The 18,048-nt window shown below is 40.3% G+C and overlaps 2 protein-coding genes across 2 annotated transcripts in view; both read right to left on the reverse strand.

Moving 5' to 3' along the window:
- Positions 1–1,567: 1,567 nt before the first annotated feature.
- Positions 1,568–13,329, reverse strand: LOC117532008. The gene is made up of 13 exons (XM_034195222.1): positions 13,326–13,329; positions 13,185–13,246; positions 10,714–10,855; positions 5,842–5,970; positions 5,608–5,741; positions 5,435–5,527; positions 5,234–5,317; positions 5,124–5,147; positions 4,934–5,023; positions 3,184–3,284; positions 2,303–3,023; positions 2,024–2,152; positions 1,568–1,972 (listed from the first exon to the last, which is right to left on the reverse strand). The coding sequence occupies exons 2-13, from the start codon at positions 13,239–13,241 to the stop codon at positions 1,892–1,894; spliced, it is 1,785 nt and encodes a 594-aa protein (XP_034051113.1). The 5' UTR covers positions 13,242–13,246; positions 13,326–13,329; the 3' UTR covers positions 1,568–1,891.
- A 2,108-nt stretch (positions 13,330–15,437) lies between these two features.
- The window catches only part of LOC117531970 (serine/threonine-protein kinase ATR-like), a 101,502-nt gene continuing 98,891 nt past the window's right edge, over positions 15,438–18,048 (reverse strand). Inside the window, 1 exon segment of the mRNA XM_034195161.1 lies at positions 15,438–15,967. Coding sequence (XP_034051052.1) covers positions 15,794–15,967 — 174 coding nt within the window. The 3' untranslated portion in view covers positions 15,438–15,793.

Below are 18,048 nucleotides of genomic sequence, written 5' to 3' on the forward strand. Positions count from 1 at the left end.
TGAGGTTTGGCTGTTGTGACAGAAACACATCCAGCTGAGAACAAAGATGGAATCCACACAGATCGGTCATGACATCACCGTGTGCACATTTATTTCCACGTCTTCCAGTCATTCAAATGAAAACAACCTCACACTGACATCAGCTTGATTCCCAACGTTTGACAGAACCAAGACATCATTTTGGAACAAAAACAGAGTTGGCGGGTGGTGGTGACGTCAGTCATCTGGTGTTACATCAGTGTGTGTGTGTTTCCACACAGGGTCTCCAGAGGATCTCCACATCACTATAAAGGTAGTCGTAGGAATACTGACATCTGGACATGGAAAAGTCTACCGTTCGACAATTTGAGGTTTTAAGCTGAGTTAAAATTGATGTGATTAATGTGAGTTTGCGAGGAGGTAAAAGGAAACACCGACAGCCAGTTTAAGGAATCAGTTTTGTGTGACAACATAAAGACCCCATTCAGTGCGATGGTGCCATCAGGGTTTCATATTAAAAATATAACCTCAACTTGGAGAATGCTCATTTAAAGAAAACATCACAGGTTTGAGTCAACACAAGTGCTGTTCTGGACAACACGCAAGAACATGAATTCATGTATTCATACCAGAACAAAAAACACTGGATACTCCATACCATACCCCATTAAGCGAAATGAAATATTTTGTTCCAAAAAGTTACCAAACAAGTACTGTATATCAGCCTGAGAACAGAGGAGACATTACGTCTATTGCTACAACAAGTCAATGATAATCATCTTCATACAATACAAATAAGACCTGAAAATAGCAATAAACAGTCCCATGATACACACTTTCGTCAAGCTAAGATAGGACACTAGGTCCCATAAAAAGATATATTAAAATTTTAAACTTAAAAAAAAAAAAAAAAAAAAAAAAAAAAAAAAAAAACACCACAGGCCAATGTTTGTTTTCCGACAGGGTAGTTTCTACATAAATAGAATTGTAGGACCTTAAGAAAGTTAACTGCAAGTAAGACCCATATAGTTGTAGCACCAGGCAGACAAGCGTCAATGTCTCCCCCTGGATGGGACGCCAGTCCAACACAGTTACTTCCCAAGCAAAAACTGGTACCCATTTACAGCTGGGTGGACAGGTGGTAGCATGAACAGGAGGTGAACCCAGGTCTACATACTGGCAAGCCAGTGTCTTCTCAGGTAAACTGTTCAGTGGTAGATAAAAACCTGTTTTGTAGATTTTGACCTCATAAATATTAAAATTATGACACTATATCAGATAAAAATTCATTTCACATGATCAGTCATATGAAATTACATTTTTTTTTTTTTAACTTGTGTACTAATGAATATCCTCACAGTTCCCAGTATACCTGTGGTAGTGCCTGTACGTCTTTGCTATTTCACTTAGGTTTGACTCAGAGTTTTAGAAAGAAAATTATTATAATTATTATTAAACAGTTGGAGGATGGACTGCGTAAGTACCGCCATTGTGACAATACAGCGAAGTCACCTTCCATTAGCAGTTAGCGAAACAGTGCAAACAGTTAAAGATATATAAATCACATGTGCTATATTTTCTAACTTTGCTAGCATATCTTTTTATTAAGGTTAAAGTTGCGCATCCTGGTACATGTACTGGCGTATCCATATACGTAAACCTACTGAAAGGTCACATGAACACAAATGCACGCTGATGTACTGTACATCAAAGTAGCATTTTCAACTTTAGGGTATCTCTTTGATAACAGGACAGTCAGATGATAACTCCACCCTTTAGCTTTACACAACTCTACGCTCTGATGTCACACGCTCTGCCTCATTTAAACTGAATGATTAACTGTCTGAGGTTGAATCCTGGCAACTGTTTTTGTTTATATCAAGTAGTTCTTGTTTCATGACCCCTTTTGACATCAGCAGAAAGACTTGGTCTCAGCAGCCATTTTATTGGTTGCCAGGGTCTCAGCAACCATTTCATTGGTTGTCAGGGTCTCAGCAACCATTTCATTGGTTCTCAAGGTCTCTGCAGCCATTTCATTGGTTATCAGAGCCACTTCATTGGTTGTCAGGGTCTCAGCAGCCATGTCACTGGTTGTCAGGGTCTCTGCAGCCATGTCACTGGTTGTCAGGGTCTCAGCAACCCTTTCATTGGTTATCAGGGTCTCAGCAGCCACGTTGTTGTTTGTCAAGGTTTCGGCAGTCATGCCACTGGTTTTCAAGGTCTCTGTAGCCATTTCATTGGTTATCAGGCTCTCTGCAACCATATTGTTTGTTGCCAGGGTCTCAGCAGCCATGTTGTTGGTTGTCTGGGTCTCTGCAGCCATTTCGTTGGTTGCCAGGTTCTCAGCAACCCTTTCATTGGTTGTCAGGGTCTCGGTAGCCATGTTGTTGTTTGTCAAGATTTCAGCAATCATGCCACTGGTTATCAAGGTCTCTGCGGCCATTTCATTGGTTATCAGGGTCTTGGCAGCCATGTCATCGGTTGTCAGGGTCTCAGCACCTGTGTGATTTGTTGTTGGGGTTTCAGTGCCAAAAGCAGTTTCTATCTGAAACTGATTTGGAGAATTTGTTTTTAATAAACTACCTGCTGCATCAGTAGCTAATATTTGGTTCAATCTGTCACCAAATGTCAATATACTGCTTGGACCTGGAGATTTGGCAGCCACCATTCTGTTGTTCATCATGCTCCTGCTGACTGTCCAGCTGGATGTACTGCACTGATTTAGTGGGTGACTGCCCCAAATTGGCATGCATAATTTGGCATAACTAGATGCTTGGCTGGCAGGAGACAGGATGTTAGCTGTTGCATGGTGGTTGTCAACTAATGAAGTGTTATTGTTATTATTATTATTTGCCCAGTCAGCCTGTTGTATATTTCCAGACGGCTGTCCTGTTTGCTCAGTTCCACACAGTGGATCCCTTGTCCAAGAATCTTGGTCAAAATCTGGAACATGATGAATAACTATGGGAATTGGACTTGTAGTTTCATTGGCAACATGGTGGATGGTGGACTGCCAGTTGTTGGCACAAAGCATTGCAGGAATTCTGAGGGAAAATAATTAAAAAGTCATGTGAGGAAACTGAAATCATGTCTGACATATAAAATGAAACTGACAAGTGTTTCAAAAATGCCAAAACATAAACTATTAGAGACTTCTGTACTTTAAGTTATCGTTATTTGTTGATGATAACCGGTCTCACAGACCTGGCTAGATGTTTGTGGAGCGCCTGTGCATATTGGTGGCACTGAGCGTAGTAGCAGGCCTGAGCATCCACAAAGTCAGTCAGGCACCACATGTGGTCAGTCTGACAAAAAGTACAAGGAAAAGAGTATGGAAAAGGAAAAAACTACTGAGCACTTAAGATGCAGCCTTCAAAAATGACACAAATGCCATGTCATTTTTATAATCTATATTATAATAGCCAACTGACCTCTGTGTGTGTGTGTGTGTGTGTGTGTGTGTGTGTGTGTGTGTGTGTGTGTGTGTGTGTGTGTGTGTGTGTGTGTGTGCGTGGCTTCGATCACACAAAAACTGGGGAGAGCTGGCATTTCCCGTTTGGTATGCTTATGTATTTTGGGTCAAGGATGAATGCTGTGAAAACAGAAAGTTGATAGTAATATTTTTGGAGGAACTACCAATTTTATCTAACCAATAAACAATAGACGTTGTGCTGCAATGCACCATGGGAGTTTGGGGTTTTAAATGTTATTGTGGTTCATGTTTGTTTAACAGTGTTGTTAGTGTTATTGATTTATTGTGATTTTGTAGTTCAATTGGTTTAGTCACAGTCTCATGTTGCTGTCACCATGAGTGAAACATGTATTGTGTTTGATCTCTACCCTGTTTGTGTCTCAAATTAGAAGCACCTGCATGCAGTACAGACAAACAGCTGTGCATGTGCAACTTTGATCAGAGACAAACAGAGCACAGCTGACATTTGCTGTTTGGTGTGCTTATGTATTTTGGGTCAAGGATGAACAACACCAAAACGGAACGCTGATAGGACTAATGGTTTTGGATAAGCTAAGAATATTTGCTAACGTTGCTAATTACATTTTGGACTCACACTCCTTTCCAGCAGGGGGCAGTAAATCATCTTTATATAAAAAGTGTGAGTGTAAGTGCATATAAATGAATACATAAAAAAATACATGGATGACACAAGAAAGTGAAAACGCTTATTTTCATTGTAGTCCAATTAAAAATTAAATGACAAAATAGAAGTAATAATAAAATAAAAATGATAATAATAATGATGGTGTGTATATGATAACAACAACCTAAACAATTTATAAATACATTAAGACAGTAAATTAACTTTCAGAAATTACATAATTAACAGGAAATAAAAGGGCTGAGTTCCTCTTCTAAAAATTGTTGAGGTCTAAGGTTCTAAAAACATTCTGGAATCACACGCTATTCCAACTTATTGCTTAATTTATTACCACACTTGAAAAATGTCAGCTACCTATTTTATAAATACTACCCAATCTAGAGCCCATGGATCCCCACGGGCAACATGCTAGTTTATTCATAATATCAGTATTTTTTACTTATTTTTCTACACATGACATCCTATCTATTTTAGGAGACATTACAATTATATATATATTTTTTTCCCCTGAATTCTTATTCCCTGCAAATAAACCAAGCATGTGACTACTGGAGTAAGTGAGTCTATAAATTTGCATGAGTAATTTAAAAAGATAAATCCCAACAACTACATATTCAGCTATTAAATTTTGTGTTCTGATACACGCAGGTGAGGATCAGCGAGCCTCCTATTTTTGGCCATTTTAGCATCTTTTAACATGCACAGTGACCACTCTGTAAAATGAAGACAGACATGTCTATCACGTCGCTCAAGAAGCCTTGCTGCTATTTGTGGGGTCCTGGTGGCCACGAAAGGCTACTGTTACTTGCTATAAGTTGCCATAAAATTAAGAAACATACATGAGTCTTGCTGATTCCTTCCAGAAGCCGTCTTGTAATTTGTAATTGTCGATCAAACAGACTTTGACAGATCCTCAGCTCCATCTCTGCCTACACAAAGAAACAAAATCATAATTCTCACAACTTACCGGGTTCCTTAATGAAAATATTCTATTTGCAATTGCTGCTAAATATATCAAAGCATACTCACTTGAGCAATTTCCTGAGCCCACATCTGATGGAAAAATATGAAGGGGAGAGATTGAGGACTGAAAATTGACTGAATTATTTTCTTATTGACAGATTCTTGTGGACACCAACCTTTAGCCACTTAACACGCAGGAAACTGAACATGTAGGACACATGAGAGTAGTAGTCGTTCTCTAGCAGGTTTGTGTTCAGATTCTGGTAAAAAGAAAAAGGGTCTTTGTCAGCTGTTACTAGAATCCAGGCCTGAGGACTTTCAATATCAGGATCGTTATACATTTTGGCGTTGTGAGAGACACCATCATTCTAACTCACTCTAGCCTGTTCGTCTGCCTCTTGGGCTTTTCTCAACCTCGACTTTGATATGTCCAAGTCCAACCGCTTGTTAAACAGCATCCTGCGCTCCTCCTATGAACAGAAATGTATTTTTTTTTAAACACAAATTAAACAAATGCAACTTTAAGCCAAGACCTGAAAACACCTGCTACCTGTATGGTTCTGTATTCCCCATCAGTGAAAGTCAGCAGAGGAGCGAGGAAGTGGATGTGGGCACTCTGGACAAAATGCTTATCTGCCTCACCGAGGTGCTTTTGAGCATCGCCACACCTAAGCAGTGCAGCGCCTAAACGCAAACCATACTCACACTTAAAACAAACCTCACATAATCAACAGGAATTCAAAATAAGACAGCAACAAGATTATCCACACCCATATAAAGTTACCGTAGGGTGTGTCTGAACCCACTTCCAACCCAGCTTGACTCATTTGGTCTCCGAGAAGCTCGTGGGCTCGTGGCCGTGATGGGACGCTCCAATCCAGATGGTGATACAGCCGGTCCTCCAACCGTGCACCTTTTCATCACAAATTACAGAGTTCAATTCAGGTTCAAACTGGTACAAGTATTCACCAGTAGGCATAGTATTTGGTAATACTGTATGTGGCCACATAGTCAGTACACTTGCTTCCAAAACAAAAGGTTCCCGGCTCAAGACCATCCATGCCATTCATCATGTATCGTGGTGTTGTGTCAGGAAGGGTCTCCAAATCAACATCCGAGCAAACGGAGAAGCTGAAAGAAATTCCTCAGAACATAAAAATACCTTTTTAAATTATGAGCTTTAATTTATTTATAGGTCAATTTCAAAGACAGTTGTTACAAAGTGAATCACATATTCTACACAATAAAACAAGCAAAAATATAAACAGACACACAATGCAATACCAAAAGGAAATTAGAACCTATGAATATGTTTTAATGGTTGGAGGAAACCCACGTAGACAGACAGAGTTGAATGGTGCATTGGTGGTTTTGAACCCAGAACCTTCTTGCTGTGAGGCAAAAGTGCTAAACACGGAAAGATTTTATTGTAAGAAAACAAATCAAATCTAAGCTTGTGCCTCCCGTGTACCTTCTGGCAAACTGTAACTGAAATTTCATGTCTTCTTTTAAAGAAAATCCTTCTCTGGTTCCCTCTACCATGAACTTGTAGAACTGGTGATGCAAGAAACAAGAGTACTCTGCCAGCATCAGATCCCCTGCTGGCAAATGCTGCTTTGGTACAAGTGCTTGCTACATTCTGATAACATTTCAAGGTATGTGATAGTTGAGTTCAGAATGCAGACATCCACTCATGAAACTGGAAGTGTCTAGGTTTGTTAATCAAGGGCCATAACTCTAGTAAAATGGGCCCAACTTGAACGATATGACAACATTCATATTACCAACCTATAACAAGGACTTGGACCAACTTTCATGAAATTTCTCCTAAAAATGTGAGAGGAGCTGATTTCAGAATGCAGACACTAACTCTTGAAACTGGCAGTGTCTAGATTTGTTAATCAAGGACCATAACGCTGGTAAAATTGGTCCAACTTGAGCCATATGATAATATGTGTATTACCAACGTATAACAAAGGTTTGTACGAAAGTCCTCCAAAAAATGTGAGAGGAGTTGATTTCAGAATGCTTGTACCATTTTTGGGACAGACGGATGGACAGCCAGCCTGACATACAGACAGACATAATCCCCCCTTGGGCCTTCAGCCAGCAGAGGATAAAAAGTTTAACTAATCACAGCCACAGAAGGCTATAACTCCTTAAGAGTTGTTACCGGTGCCTTGATGACTTCCCTCACTCTTCACCATAAAGTACCATGCACCTTGTATTTCTTAATGATTAATATCAGTGAGGTCCAAGACAGAGTCAATGACTTGGAAATGTTTATGTAGCCATCCCCAGACTCAGTGGTGGGCACAGCTAACCAAAAAAAAAAAAATTAGCTTTGATAACAGTTAATCCCCTAACTGAAAGGTTATCTTTTATAAAGCTAAACTAATAAATCCCCCCAAAATTTAGCGGAAGTTACACATAAAAGCTAAACTGACAACTTTCAGTATTGACTTCAGTACACTAGCAGCTACTAACGCAACAATGAGCCAGCGCTTCTGTGTCAGATCAGCCTTCTCTCAGCAAAAGAGACCTGGTGACAAGAGAGAAAGAGTACAGACTCGCTGGCATATCACCCAAGTCTCGCACAACCAGAGTTTTGACTTATGGTTAAAATTTTAAGCAAACTAATTCTGGACAAGTTATTTAAATTAATGTCATGTCTGTCGTTTTATGAAGTGAAAATATCAGCTACATGTTTTAGTTTTAAAGTAATGCACTAATTTTGAAAGTTTTAGCATTTAGACACACATGCCACAGTGCATTATGGATAAATTAGTTTCCTGACAGACATGAGTGGTTGGTTGGTCGGTATGACACACACAACTTACTGAAACGTGGTGAGTTTTACAAATAAATCTGTATTTGTAAATACGTAATTTTTTCAGTTTGTAAAAAAAGGCAATTTGAAAACTGAAAATTCTGTTTAAGTGGATTCAGCACTTTTAGCAAATTCTCCCTACTGAGATATCCCATAATCCTTTGTGCGCCAGAGTTGCTGCGGTCTAAACAGCATAGAGAATCCACATGACAACAATTGTAAATGAGCATTATTCTACCAAAATATACATTTTATGCTTTTCATCACATTAATAAGGGCTGCATGCATGATACCCTGAAAACTTTCTAAAAGAAACATTCCAATTAATCCGTGTCTGCAACGTTTAATCTGCGTGGAATTTAATAAACGCAAACTGAATTTCAGACATCTTATATATATTACTCTGGAACAAAGAGGACAAACAGTGCTGTAAAGGACAATAATCAGGACGTTAAAGAGCAAACGTCACTTCCCCCAGAATGACATGAACAGGAAGCGATCGCAGCTCACAGCAGCTCCCATTGAAAATAACAGTTTCTAGCATGTTTACATAAAAAACACAATAACTATAAACTATCTATAAACCCAAAGAATATATTCACGAGAGTTTTAGGCACAATATACAAAGAGTTTTATGTTGCGATGTTTATGCTGTTGTGTGTGTGCAGCAGTTGAAGTGCAGCATTATCTGAGTGTTTCAATGCAGTTCTCAATGTTAATGACATGTCGCAGCATGGCGAACTCTTTGAAGTTTTGCAAAACTTCAAACATCAATAGCAGAGTAAGCAGCACTATCTTTATTGGTCACTGATAAAATAAACTGATGCACATATAATGTCATTGCTAATTTGACAGGCAGCCGAAAAGGGCTCAGCTGCCTGGTCTTCAAATTTAATCTTGGTACAAAATATGACAGACAAGAGGCTATTTGTGGCTGCTGAATTCTCCATTTAATTTGAGAGATGAGAGCCCACGTCTACTCTTAAATCTATCACATGAGATCATTAGTTTAATGAACACAAACATTATCATGAATGTTCATCCGAGCAGAGCAATTACAGTCAAAGCAAACAGAAAAACACAAAACCGACTCAGAGATATCAGATCCAAGGTGTAAAGATTTGCAACCATTGTTACAGAGATATGCATTAAATTAATACATTTTAAAAATAATAATTTTGGAGATACAGAGGTACCCATATCAGGCTCAAGTTAAGTACTAATGTCATGATGATTATGCTTCGTAATACAACAAGAATGACATCTGGGTCACATTACAAGTCACATGTGTCTTAAACAGAAACAGAGGTAATCAATCAGGAAATTCTTTAATCCCACCTGGATTACTGTAACTCCTTCTCACTTGGAGGAAAATACCCCTGGATTATCTCTTAGTGACTCAGAATGTCACTGCAGAGAGTCTCATCAGGTCATCTTAAAAGACCTTTTGAAATGTCTACTTCAAATTGGATGAAAATCATTTTCTTTTAGTTAGGACTAGCCGATTACCCGTCACAGGGCGGGTTTGATTCAGGGACTGAATCACCAACAAAGCTACCACCTCCTACCTATCCCAGATTCCAGAAAACCGTTACGGTGCAACTAAAGTTGCCCTCGGAAGACAGCTGCTCTTGCCACTACTACTACTACTACTACTACTGTTATTGTTAGATGCAAAAATGAAGAGGTAAAAATTTTAAAAAGGAAAAAGAAGCTAATAGAAAAGTATGACACCAACCTTTTAGCACACTTGTCTATGATGCAGCACAAAAGTGTGTCTCCTTAACTACTACTATTACTGAAGTGTTCAGTAGACTGTGTCACTCCCCGTATGTCAGAGTGCACTGTTTGGCTCAATTCCGCAGTGCGGTTTGGACAGGAGACACACACACACACACACACACACACACGCGCACACACACTTGTCTCTTAAAGCACATTGACACTTGCACGGATTTAACCCCCGCACTGCTGTGCAATTCGTTGTGCCTATGTGACCCGCTGTGTTCTGCTGGATGTTGTGCTTTGTGCCGCTGGACACTGCGTTATATTATATAACTATTTCGTAGTGGATTAATCATTTGCTCTCAGAATTTGGCTGATGAAACCACTTCTAATCGCTCCAGAATCACAGAGGAATTTTCTACAGTTGTAGCTGTTCTTGTTGGCTTCATGACACGGCGAACAGATCTGGAATCATCTCAAAGGTAATTATTTGTAATATTTATATTATAATGGCTTGGTAAAACAGAAGAATTTTTATTCCTTCTTATGAGTATCTGCAAAATTATGTTTATTATAGATTTAACATCTTGTCATAATTGTCCAGATGAGCTGTGCTGTGGTGCGCTGCGCTGACGCAATAACTTGCAGTGACAGTGTTTCTGAATTGTTCATGCAATGTTCACATGAAGTTCACAAAATTAATGCGTGCCACAGATTTTGAACATTTCTTTGCACACTTGCGTGCAGCCATGCACAGTTTACAACCACTTTGCTATCTGGCACAGCAGATTGCGTACCAGTGCGCAGATCAAATTTGTGCAAGTGTTAAGGTACCTTTAGTATATAGATCTTCACAAGAAAGTGTAAGTGAAGCATGTACATATAAAAAATGTTCTGCTTGCAAATTGCTTTGTGTCTGCTCTTTAAACAGGTGTCATAAAATGTATTTATTACTCAAAGTTAAAGAAGACGTCATTAACATTAAATCAATTAAGCAATTTTATCGTTTGCCATTTGTAAAAAAAAAAAAAAAAAAAAAAAAAAAAAATTGTGGTTGTGGGTTTATTTGGACAGTCAGAAAATATCATGGGTCTTTCTCACCGAGGTTGGGCTGCAGTAAAACTTCAGTCTGGGAGATGATCTGATCTGTCCAGGTCTTGGTGACATCTGCCTGGACCAGGAGCTCTTCCAGCCCGCTGTCCACCTCTGTCCTGTCTGCCTGGCCCAGAGTCTCTCCAGTGTACTGGAACCAAAATTATGCCCTAACATTTAAGATCCCAATGAGTATGCATTACGTAATGACATAAGTGACTCCTGATTGGATGCTACAGTGTATCTGGAAAGTATGAACAGCGCTTCACTTTTCCATATTTTATGCAACAGCCTTATTCCAAAATGGAGTAAATTCATTTTCCCCCTCAGAATTCTACTCACAACACCCCATAACGACAACATGAAAAAAGATTTTTTTTCCCAAATATAAATAAATAAATAAATAAAAATCACATGAACGTAAGTTTTCACACCCTTTGCTCAATACTTTAATGATGCACCTTTGGCAACAATTGCAGCTTCAAGTCTTATTGAACACGATGCCACAAGCTTGGCGCACCTATCTTTGGGCGGTTTTGCCCATTCCTCTTTGCAGGACCTCTCAAGCTCCATCAGGTTGGATGGGAAGCATCAGTGCACAGCCATTTTCAGATCTCTACAGAGATGTTCAATCAGATTCAGGTCTGGACTCTGGCTGGGCCACTCAAGAACATTCACAGAATTGTCCTGAACCACTCCTTTGATATGCTGGCTGTGTGCTTAGGGTCATTGTTCTGCTAAACAATGAACTGTCACCCCAGTCTGTCAAGAGCACTCTGGAGCAGGTTTTCATCCAGGATGTCTCTGTACATTTCTGCATTCATCTTTCCCTCAATCCTGACTAGTCTCCCAGTTCCTGCAGCTGACAAACATCCCCACAGCATGATGCTGCCACCACCATGCTTCACTGTAGGGAGGGTGTCTGGTTTCCTCCAAACATGATGCCTGGCATTCATGCCAAAGAGTTCAATCTTTAGGCACCTTGACAGTTTCATGCATTTAACCCCCGCATTGCTCCGCAATTTGTTGTAACAATGTTTTTTTGTTCAACTGGATGCTGCGCTTTGTGCTGTTTGATGCCACGTTATATAAAATAATTATTTTGTAGCGCATTAATCATTTGCTCTCATAACGCGGCTGACAAAACCATCCCTAATCGCTCCCGGAATCCCAGTGGAATTTTCTACAGCTTTTCTCCTGTGCTTCATGAGGGGCACAAATCATTTGGAATGGTCTCAAAAATAAGTATTTATAATATTTATATTGTAATGTACTGGTAAAACAGTTGCATTTTATTTCCTTCTTATGAGTTAGACAATGTACCATAAAATTATCTTTATTATAAATTGTCATAATTGTTCAGATGCGGTGCGGCAATGAGATGCACTGACACACGGTGTTTTCGAATAGATTGTGCAATGTTCACGTCTAGTTCACAAATTGAATGTGTGCCAGAGATTTAGAACATTTCAAAATTTTCTTTGCACACTTGCATGTAGGTGCGCACAGCTCACGCACAGTTTACGAGTTTACTCTCTGGCAAGTCAGATTGCGTGCAAGTGAATGGATCAAATTTGTGCAAGTGTCAAGGTACCTTTTGTCTCATCAGACCAGAGAATTTTGTTTTTCATGGTCTGAGTCCTTCAGCTGCCTTTTGGCAAATTCCAGGTGGGCTGCCATGTGCCTTTTACTACGGAATGGCTTGTCTGGCCACTCTACCATACAGTCCTGATTGGTGGATTGCTACAGAGATGGCTGTCCTTCTGGAAGGTTCTCCTCTCGCCACAGAGGAATGCTGGAGCTCTGACAGAGTGACCATCAGTTTAGATGGGTGGCCAGCTCTAGGAAGAGTCCTAGTGGATCCGAACTTCTTCTATTTACAGATGATGGAGGCCACTGTGCTCATTGGGACCTTCAAAGTAGCAGAAATGTTTTTGTACCCTTCCCCAGATTTCCTGTTTCAAGGTCTACAGACAATCCCTTTGACTTCACGCTTGGCTTATGCTCTGACATGCACTGTCAACTGTGAGACCTTTTATGTAGACAGGTGTGTGCATTTCCAAATCATGTCCAACTAACTGAATTTACTCCAGGTGGACTCCAGTTCAGTTGTAGAAACGTCTCAAGGTTGATCACTGGAAACAAGATGCACCTGAGCTCAATTTTGAGCTTCATGGCAAAGGCTGTCCTTTATTTACTTATTTTTATTAAATTTGCAAAAACTTTGTTCGCATTGTCATTATGGGGTGTTATGTGTAGAATTTAGAGGGGAAAAAAATGAATTTAAGCCATTTTGGAATAAGGCTGTAAAACAGAAAAATGTGGAAAAAGTGAAGTGCTGTGAATACTTTTTACTTTTCAATATTTTATAGGCAAAAATTTATACATGTAAAACACGAATATAAATAATCACCGAGGTCGAGGTCAACACTTATTTCTAATGACGTCTGCGTGTTCTGGAGTGAGTTCGTTTCTTTTACCTGAACAGCCCGGTTAATGAACTGACCAGCGTCCACAGCCAATCTCGTCAAATCCATGACGTCTTCACGGGCGAACACTATCCCCGATGATCCAAAAAAAAAAAAAAATAAATAAAAATAACCGACAAGGTTACAGGCCACCAGAATCCACGAAGACAAAGCACCGCCGTGCTAATTCACCTGCTGACCACAGGTTTCTGTTCACCCCGCAGCCATATCGAGCATCCCCGCCCGCACCGACATATGAGCGATTATGACCTCCGTCAACTGCTTTTCAGTGGAAGAAGGTCAGTATTACTTCCAACATGATTACTGTCTTCACTAACATATTTATCATCATAATCGAGTTCGGCGTCTGAACAGAGTTGTCTTAAACGGTCTGCAAATCGGATTTTGGCAGACTGAAGGGGAAGGATGGGAATGATTTTCAAAATAAAAGCGTCATCTCCACAAAAACACGGTGGGGGAGGTTACACTTCAAAATAAAAGCATTCTCTTTTCAAAAGGCTGCTTGACCTTTGTTCTATGACCTCGACATTTGACCCATCCATCTTCTTCTGCTTTTTCGGGTCGCGTGGGCAGCAGCTCAAGCAAAGCCGCCCAGACCTCCTGATCCACACACACCTCGCCCAGCTCCTCCGGCGGAACCCCAAGGCATTCCCAAGCCAGCCGAGAGACATAGTCCCTCTAGCGTGTCCTGGGTCTTCCCCGGGGCCCCCTCCCGATGGGACGTGCCCGGGACACCTCTCCAGCGAGGCGTCCAGGGGGCATCCGGAAAAGATGCTTGAGCCACCTCAGCTGGCTCCTTTCGACGTGGAGGACCAGCGACTCGACTCTGAGCTCCTCACCCTATCTCTAAGGGAGCGCCCAGCCACCCTGCGGAGGACACTCATCTCGGCCACTTGTACTCGCAATCTCGTTCTTTCGGTCATGAGCCAAATCTCATGACCATAGGTGAGGATCGGAACGTAGATCGATCGGTAAATTGAGAGCTTTGCCCCCCTACTCAGCTCTCTCTTCACGATGGTCCGATACAGCGACTGCATCACTGCAGATGCTGCACCGATCCGTCTATCGATCTCACGCTCCATCCGTCCCTCACTCTTGAACAAGACCCCGAGATACTTAAACTCCTCCACATTTGACCCATGAACCTGAAAAATTTAATGGGCCAGACTGACCTAACGTACAAAATGTGAAAATTCCTTATAGTACTTCAGGAATTTTGTTAATGGACACACACACACAGGCAAAAATAAGCTCTCTGATGACTTGGCAGGTTTAAAAAAAAAATCCCACAATAACCTGCATACTAATGTTGATCATAATACATCTACGTTTTATAAAAAATGGCTTGAGTAGCATTTCAGGTATTTGTGCTAACATACATGGCAAACACACCACCACCTTTGCAGTCAACAACTGATTACTGGTCCTCATGCATTTTGAAAATCACGGGTTCATAGATTAGTGCACACAGTCCTGTCCTAATTTCTCAGTCTTTACAGCTTATCATTTTACCATGACTGAAATCCTTTAAAAAAAGGCTGAAATCTGTGATGTTTTAATTGTATTTTAACAGTTGTAATTTATAAACCACCTTATCTAAGTAAAGTGCCTGTAAGGGCAAGGGACACAACTGTAAGTTGATTTCTGGCTGTCAGCCCATCTTATTCCCCCCCCCCCCCCCCCCCAAAAAAAAAAAAAACTTCTCAAATGAGATAACAGACCTTGCTGCACAATTGAGCAGTTTGAGTCTCCATCTCGTGGTTGATGCGAGCATTTTAGGGATTCCGTTACATTTCCTACTTGAAACCCAAAAATTAAGTAAAAACAGCATATATAAATGTGAAAAATGCATGATTTTTTTTGGCATGCAGAGCTTTGATCTCCCAGTACTACTGTCTAAAAATTTAAACTTTGAGACTTTTACGGTTGTTGAGTTTTGCTGAATGTTCTGCCGTATGCATGGATGGAAGCACAACATACAGTTGTGAAAAACAAGCTGCAACAAGAGCTCATGAGTGGACAAGGAAAATATTACTCAGTAACCACATGGTTTAAGTCTCATTGGCATCCACGCCAACTCAACTGTAGTCTCTAACACCAAATTACAATGAGTGTTTGAAAAAAGTGAGCTCACTGTGCCACAGAGCAGGAGCAAGAGAAGCAGGCTCAGACAGGATTAACACAACCAGCTGCTACAGTAAATCTAAGGAGGGATAAGAGTTTAAATGAGACACGTCCCACAGCCACGTTTACCAAAATCAAAACACTTCCTTTATTACAGTTTTTTTGTTAACAATGCTACAAATATTTTTTCCATAAAACTGGAAGCAACTGTGTTAACAGAACAACAAAAAAGGCATTATAATGAACTTTTCACTAAACCGTTATCTGTGTAAGGAATGATTATGCTTTCTTATTTATTTGGATGAAACCGTTTGTCCAGAAAAGTTCTGGCACAGTTAACTTTTGAGTGGAGCAACATAAGAACGTGTAACGTTGTTTTGGATACCAGATCAGAGGGAACCCTCTTATATTCTCCAGGAATGACTTCAAAGTGCGTTTTGAGGGTTGTAATTGTGTAAAGTTCAGTTATGTGCATTTCACAGATAGGGCCCCCAGCCCACATACATCTCACAGAGCAATTTGTCATCAGTGGCTTCCTGTATGAGGTAGTGCACATGTCCTTCTATAGACAGAGGCAGGCCCAGCACTTTATTCCTGCTCTTTATCACTCCCTGGAGACGTTGCTCGATGTCACACACGTGGGTTTTAGCCTGACAGCAAGAAGACAAACACACAATAATTCAAACAGTCTGATTCTGCAACATCAACTTTTCATTAAAACTGCACACTGATAAAAATGCAGATGCAAAAACAGTCACTTCGGGGTGGGACAACAACAAAATGACAACATTCACAACCTGCAAACCATCATTCCACATTTACCACAGCTGTGGAAAACATTTCTGCCTATATTATCCAGATAACTCAGAGTTAGATCTTATGCCACAGACTTGTAGACAGACAGCTCCAATGAACAGCAGACCCAGATCTGGGGTCAGAGGAGAACAGGGTCGTGATGATATCCCGGTCTGAAAAATCATCAAAGTTGAAGGGGAACAAGTCTGTGTGAAAAACCAAAACACTCCATCTGGAAAACTTGTTTTTAATATTTAAAAGGTTTCTGAAATTTCATGACTCAACCAAAAGTAAATGTTTGAGTATAAATGAAAAAGGAATTTCACAGCACACACACACACATATTATATATATATATATATATATATATATATATATATATATATATATATGCAGTGAGGAAAATAAGTATTTGAACACCCTGCGATTTTGCAAGTTCTCCCACTTAGAAATCATGGAGGGGTCAGAAATTTTCATCTTAGGTGCATGTCCACTGTGAGAGACAATCTAAAAAGAAAAATCTGGAAATCACAATGTATGATTTTTTAATGATTTATTTGTATGTTACTGCTGCAAATAAATATTTGAACACCTGTGAAAATCAATGTTAATATTTGGTACAGTAGCCTTTGTTTGCAATTACAGAGGTCAAACGTTTCCTGCAGTTTTTCACCAGGTTTTCACACACTGCAGCAAGGATTTTGGCCCACTCCTCCATACAGATCTTCTCCAAACCTTTCAGGTTTGGCGTTTCAGCTCCCTCCAAAGATTTTCTATTGAGTTCAGGTCTGGAGACTGGCCAGGCCACTCCAGGACCTTGAAATGCTTCTTATGGAGCCCCTCCTTAGTTGTCCTGGCTGTGTGTTTGGGGTCATTGTCATGCTGGAAGATCCAGCCATGACCCATCTTCAATGCTCTTACTGAGGGAAGGAGGTTGTTTGCCAAAATCTCGCAATACATGACCCCATCCATCCTCCCTTCAATAAACATGGTAAGGGGAGTTGATTCCAAAAAGCTCTATTCTGGTCTCATCTGACCACATGACCTTCTCCCATGCCTCCTCTGGATCATCCAGATGGTCACTGGTGAACTTCAAACGGGCCTGGACATGTGCTGGCTTGAGCAGGGGGACCTTGCTGCCCTGCAGGATTTTAAACCATGACAGCATCATGTGTTACTAATGTAATCTTTGTGACTGTGGTCCCAACTCTCTTCAGGTCACTGACCAGGTCCTCCTGTGTAGTTCTGAGCTTTCTCAGAATCATCCTTACCCCACAAAGTGAGATCTTGCATGGAATCCCAGACCGAGGGAGATTGACAGTCATCTTGTGTTTCTTCCATTTTCTAATAAATAATCATAACAGCTGTTGTCTTCGACCAAGCCTGCCTGTTGTCCTGTAGTCCATCCCAGCCTTGTGCAGGTCTACGGTTTGTCCCTGGTGTCCTTAGACAGCTCTTTGGTCTTGGCTATGGTGGACAGGTTGGACGGTGATTGATTGAGTGTGTGAACAGGTGCCTTTTATACAGGTAACAAGTTTGAACAAGTGCAGTTAATACAGGTAACGAGTGCAGAATAAGAGGGCTTCTTAAAGAAAAATGAACAGGTCTGTGTGAGCCAGAATTCTTGCTGGTTGGTAGGTGTTCAAATACTTATTTGCAGCAGTAACATACAAATAAATTATTTAAAAAATCATACATTGTGATTTCCAGATTTTTTTCTTTTTTTTAGATTATGTCTCTCACAGTGGACATGCACCTAAGATGAAAATTTCAGACCCCTCCATGATTTCTAAGTGGGAGAACCTGCAAAACCGCAGGGTGTTCAAATACTTATTTTCCTCACTGTATACACACACACACACACACATATATATACATACATATATACATATACATATACATATATATACATATACATATACACATATACATATAC

Source organism: Thalassophryne amazonica, chromosome 19 (genome assembly GCF_902500255.1).
Source record: "Thalassophryne amazonica chromosome 19, fThaAma1.1, whole genome shotgun sequence".
In the NCBI taxonomy this organism is placed as follows: domain Eukaryota; kingdom Metazoa; phylum Chordata; class Actinopteri; order Batrachoidiformes; family Batrachoididae; genus Thalassophryne; species Thalassophryne amazonica.

What these genes read in the sequence shown, in the direction of transcription:
- LOC117532008 (XM_034195222.1), bottom strand. Translation starts at nt 13,241, where the DNA reads ATGGATTTGACGAGATTGGCTGTGGACGCTGGTCAGTTCATTAACCGG. An exon ending in GGGAATACAGAACCATACAG is followed by an intron (nt 5,528 to 5,607) that starts GTAGCAGGTGTT and finishes TTCTGTTCATAG; the next exon opens with GAGGAGCGCAGGATGCTGTT. An exon ending in TGCGTGTTAAGTGGCTAAAG is followed by an intron (nt 5,148 to 5,233) that starts GTTGGTGTCCAC and finishes TTTTTCCATCAG; the next exon opens with ATGTGGGCTCAGGAAATTGC.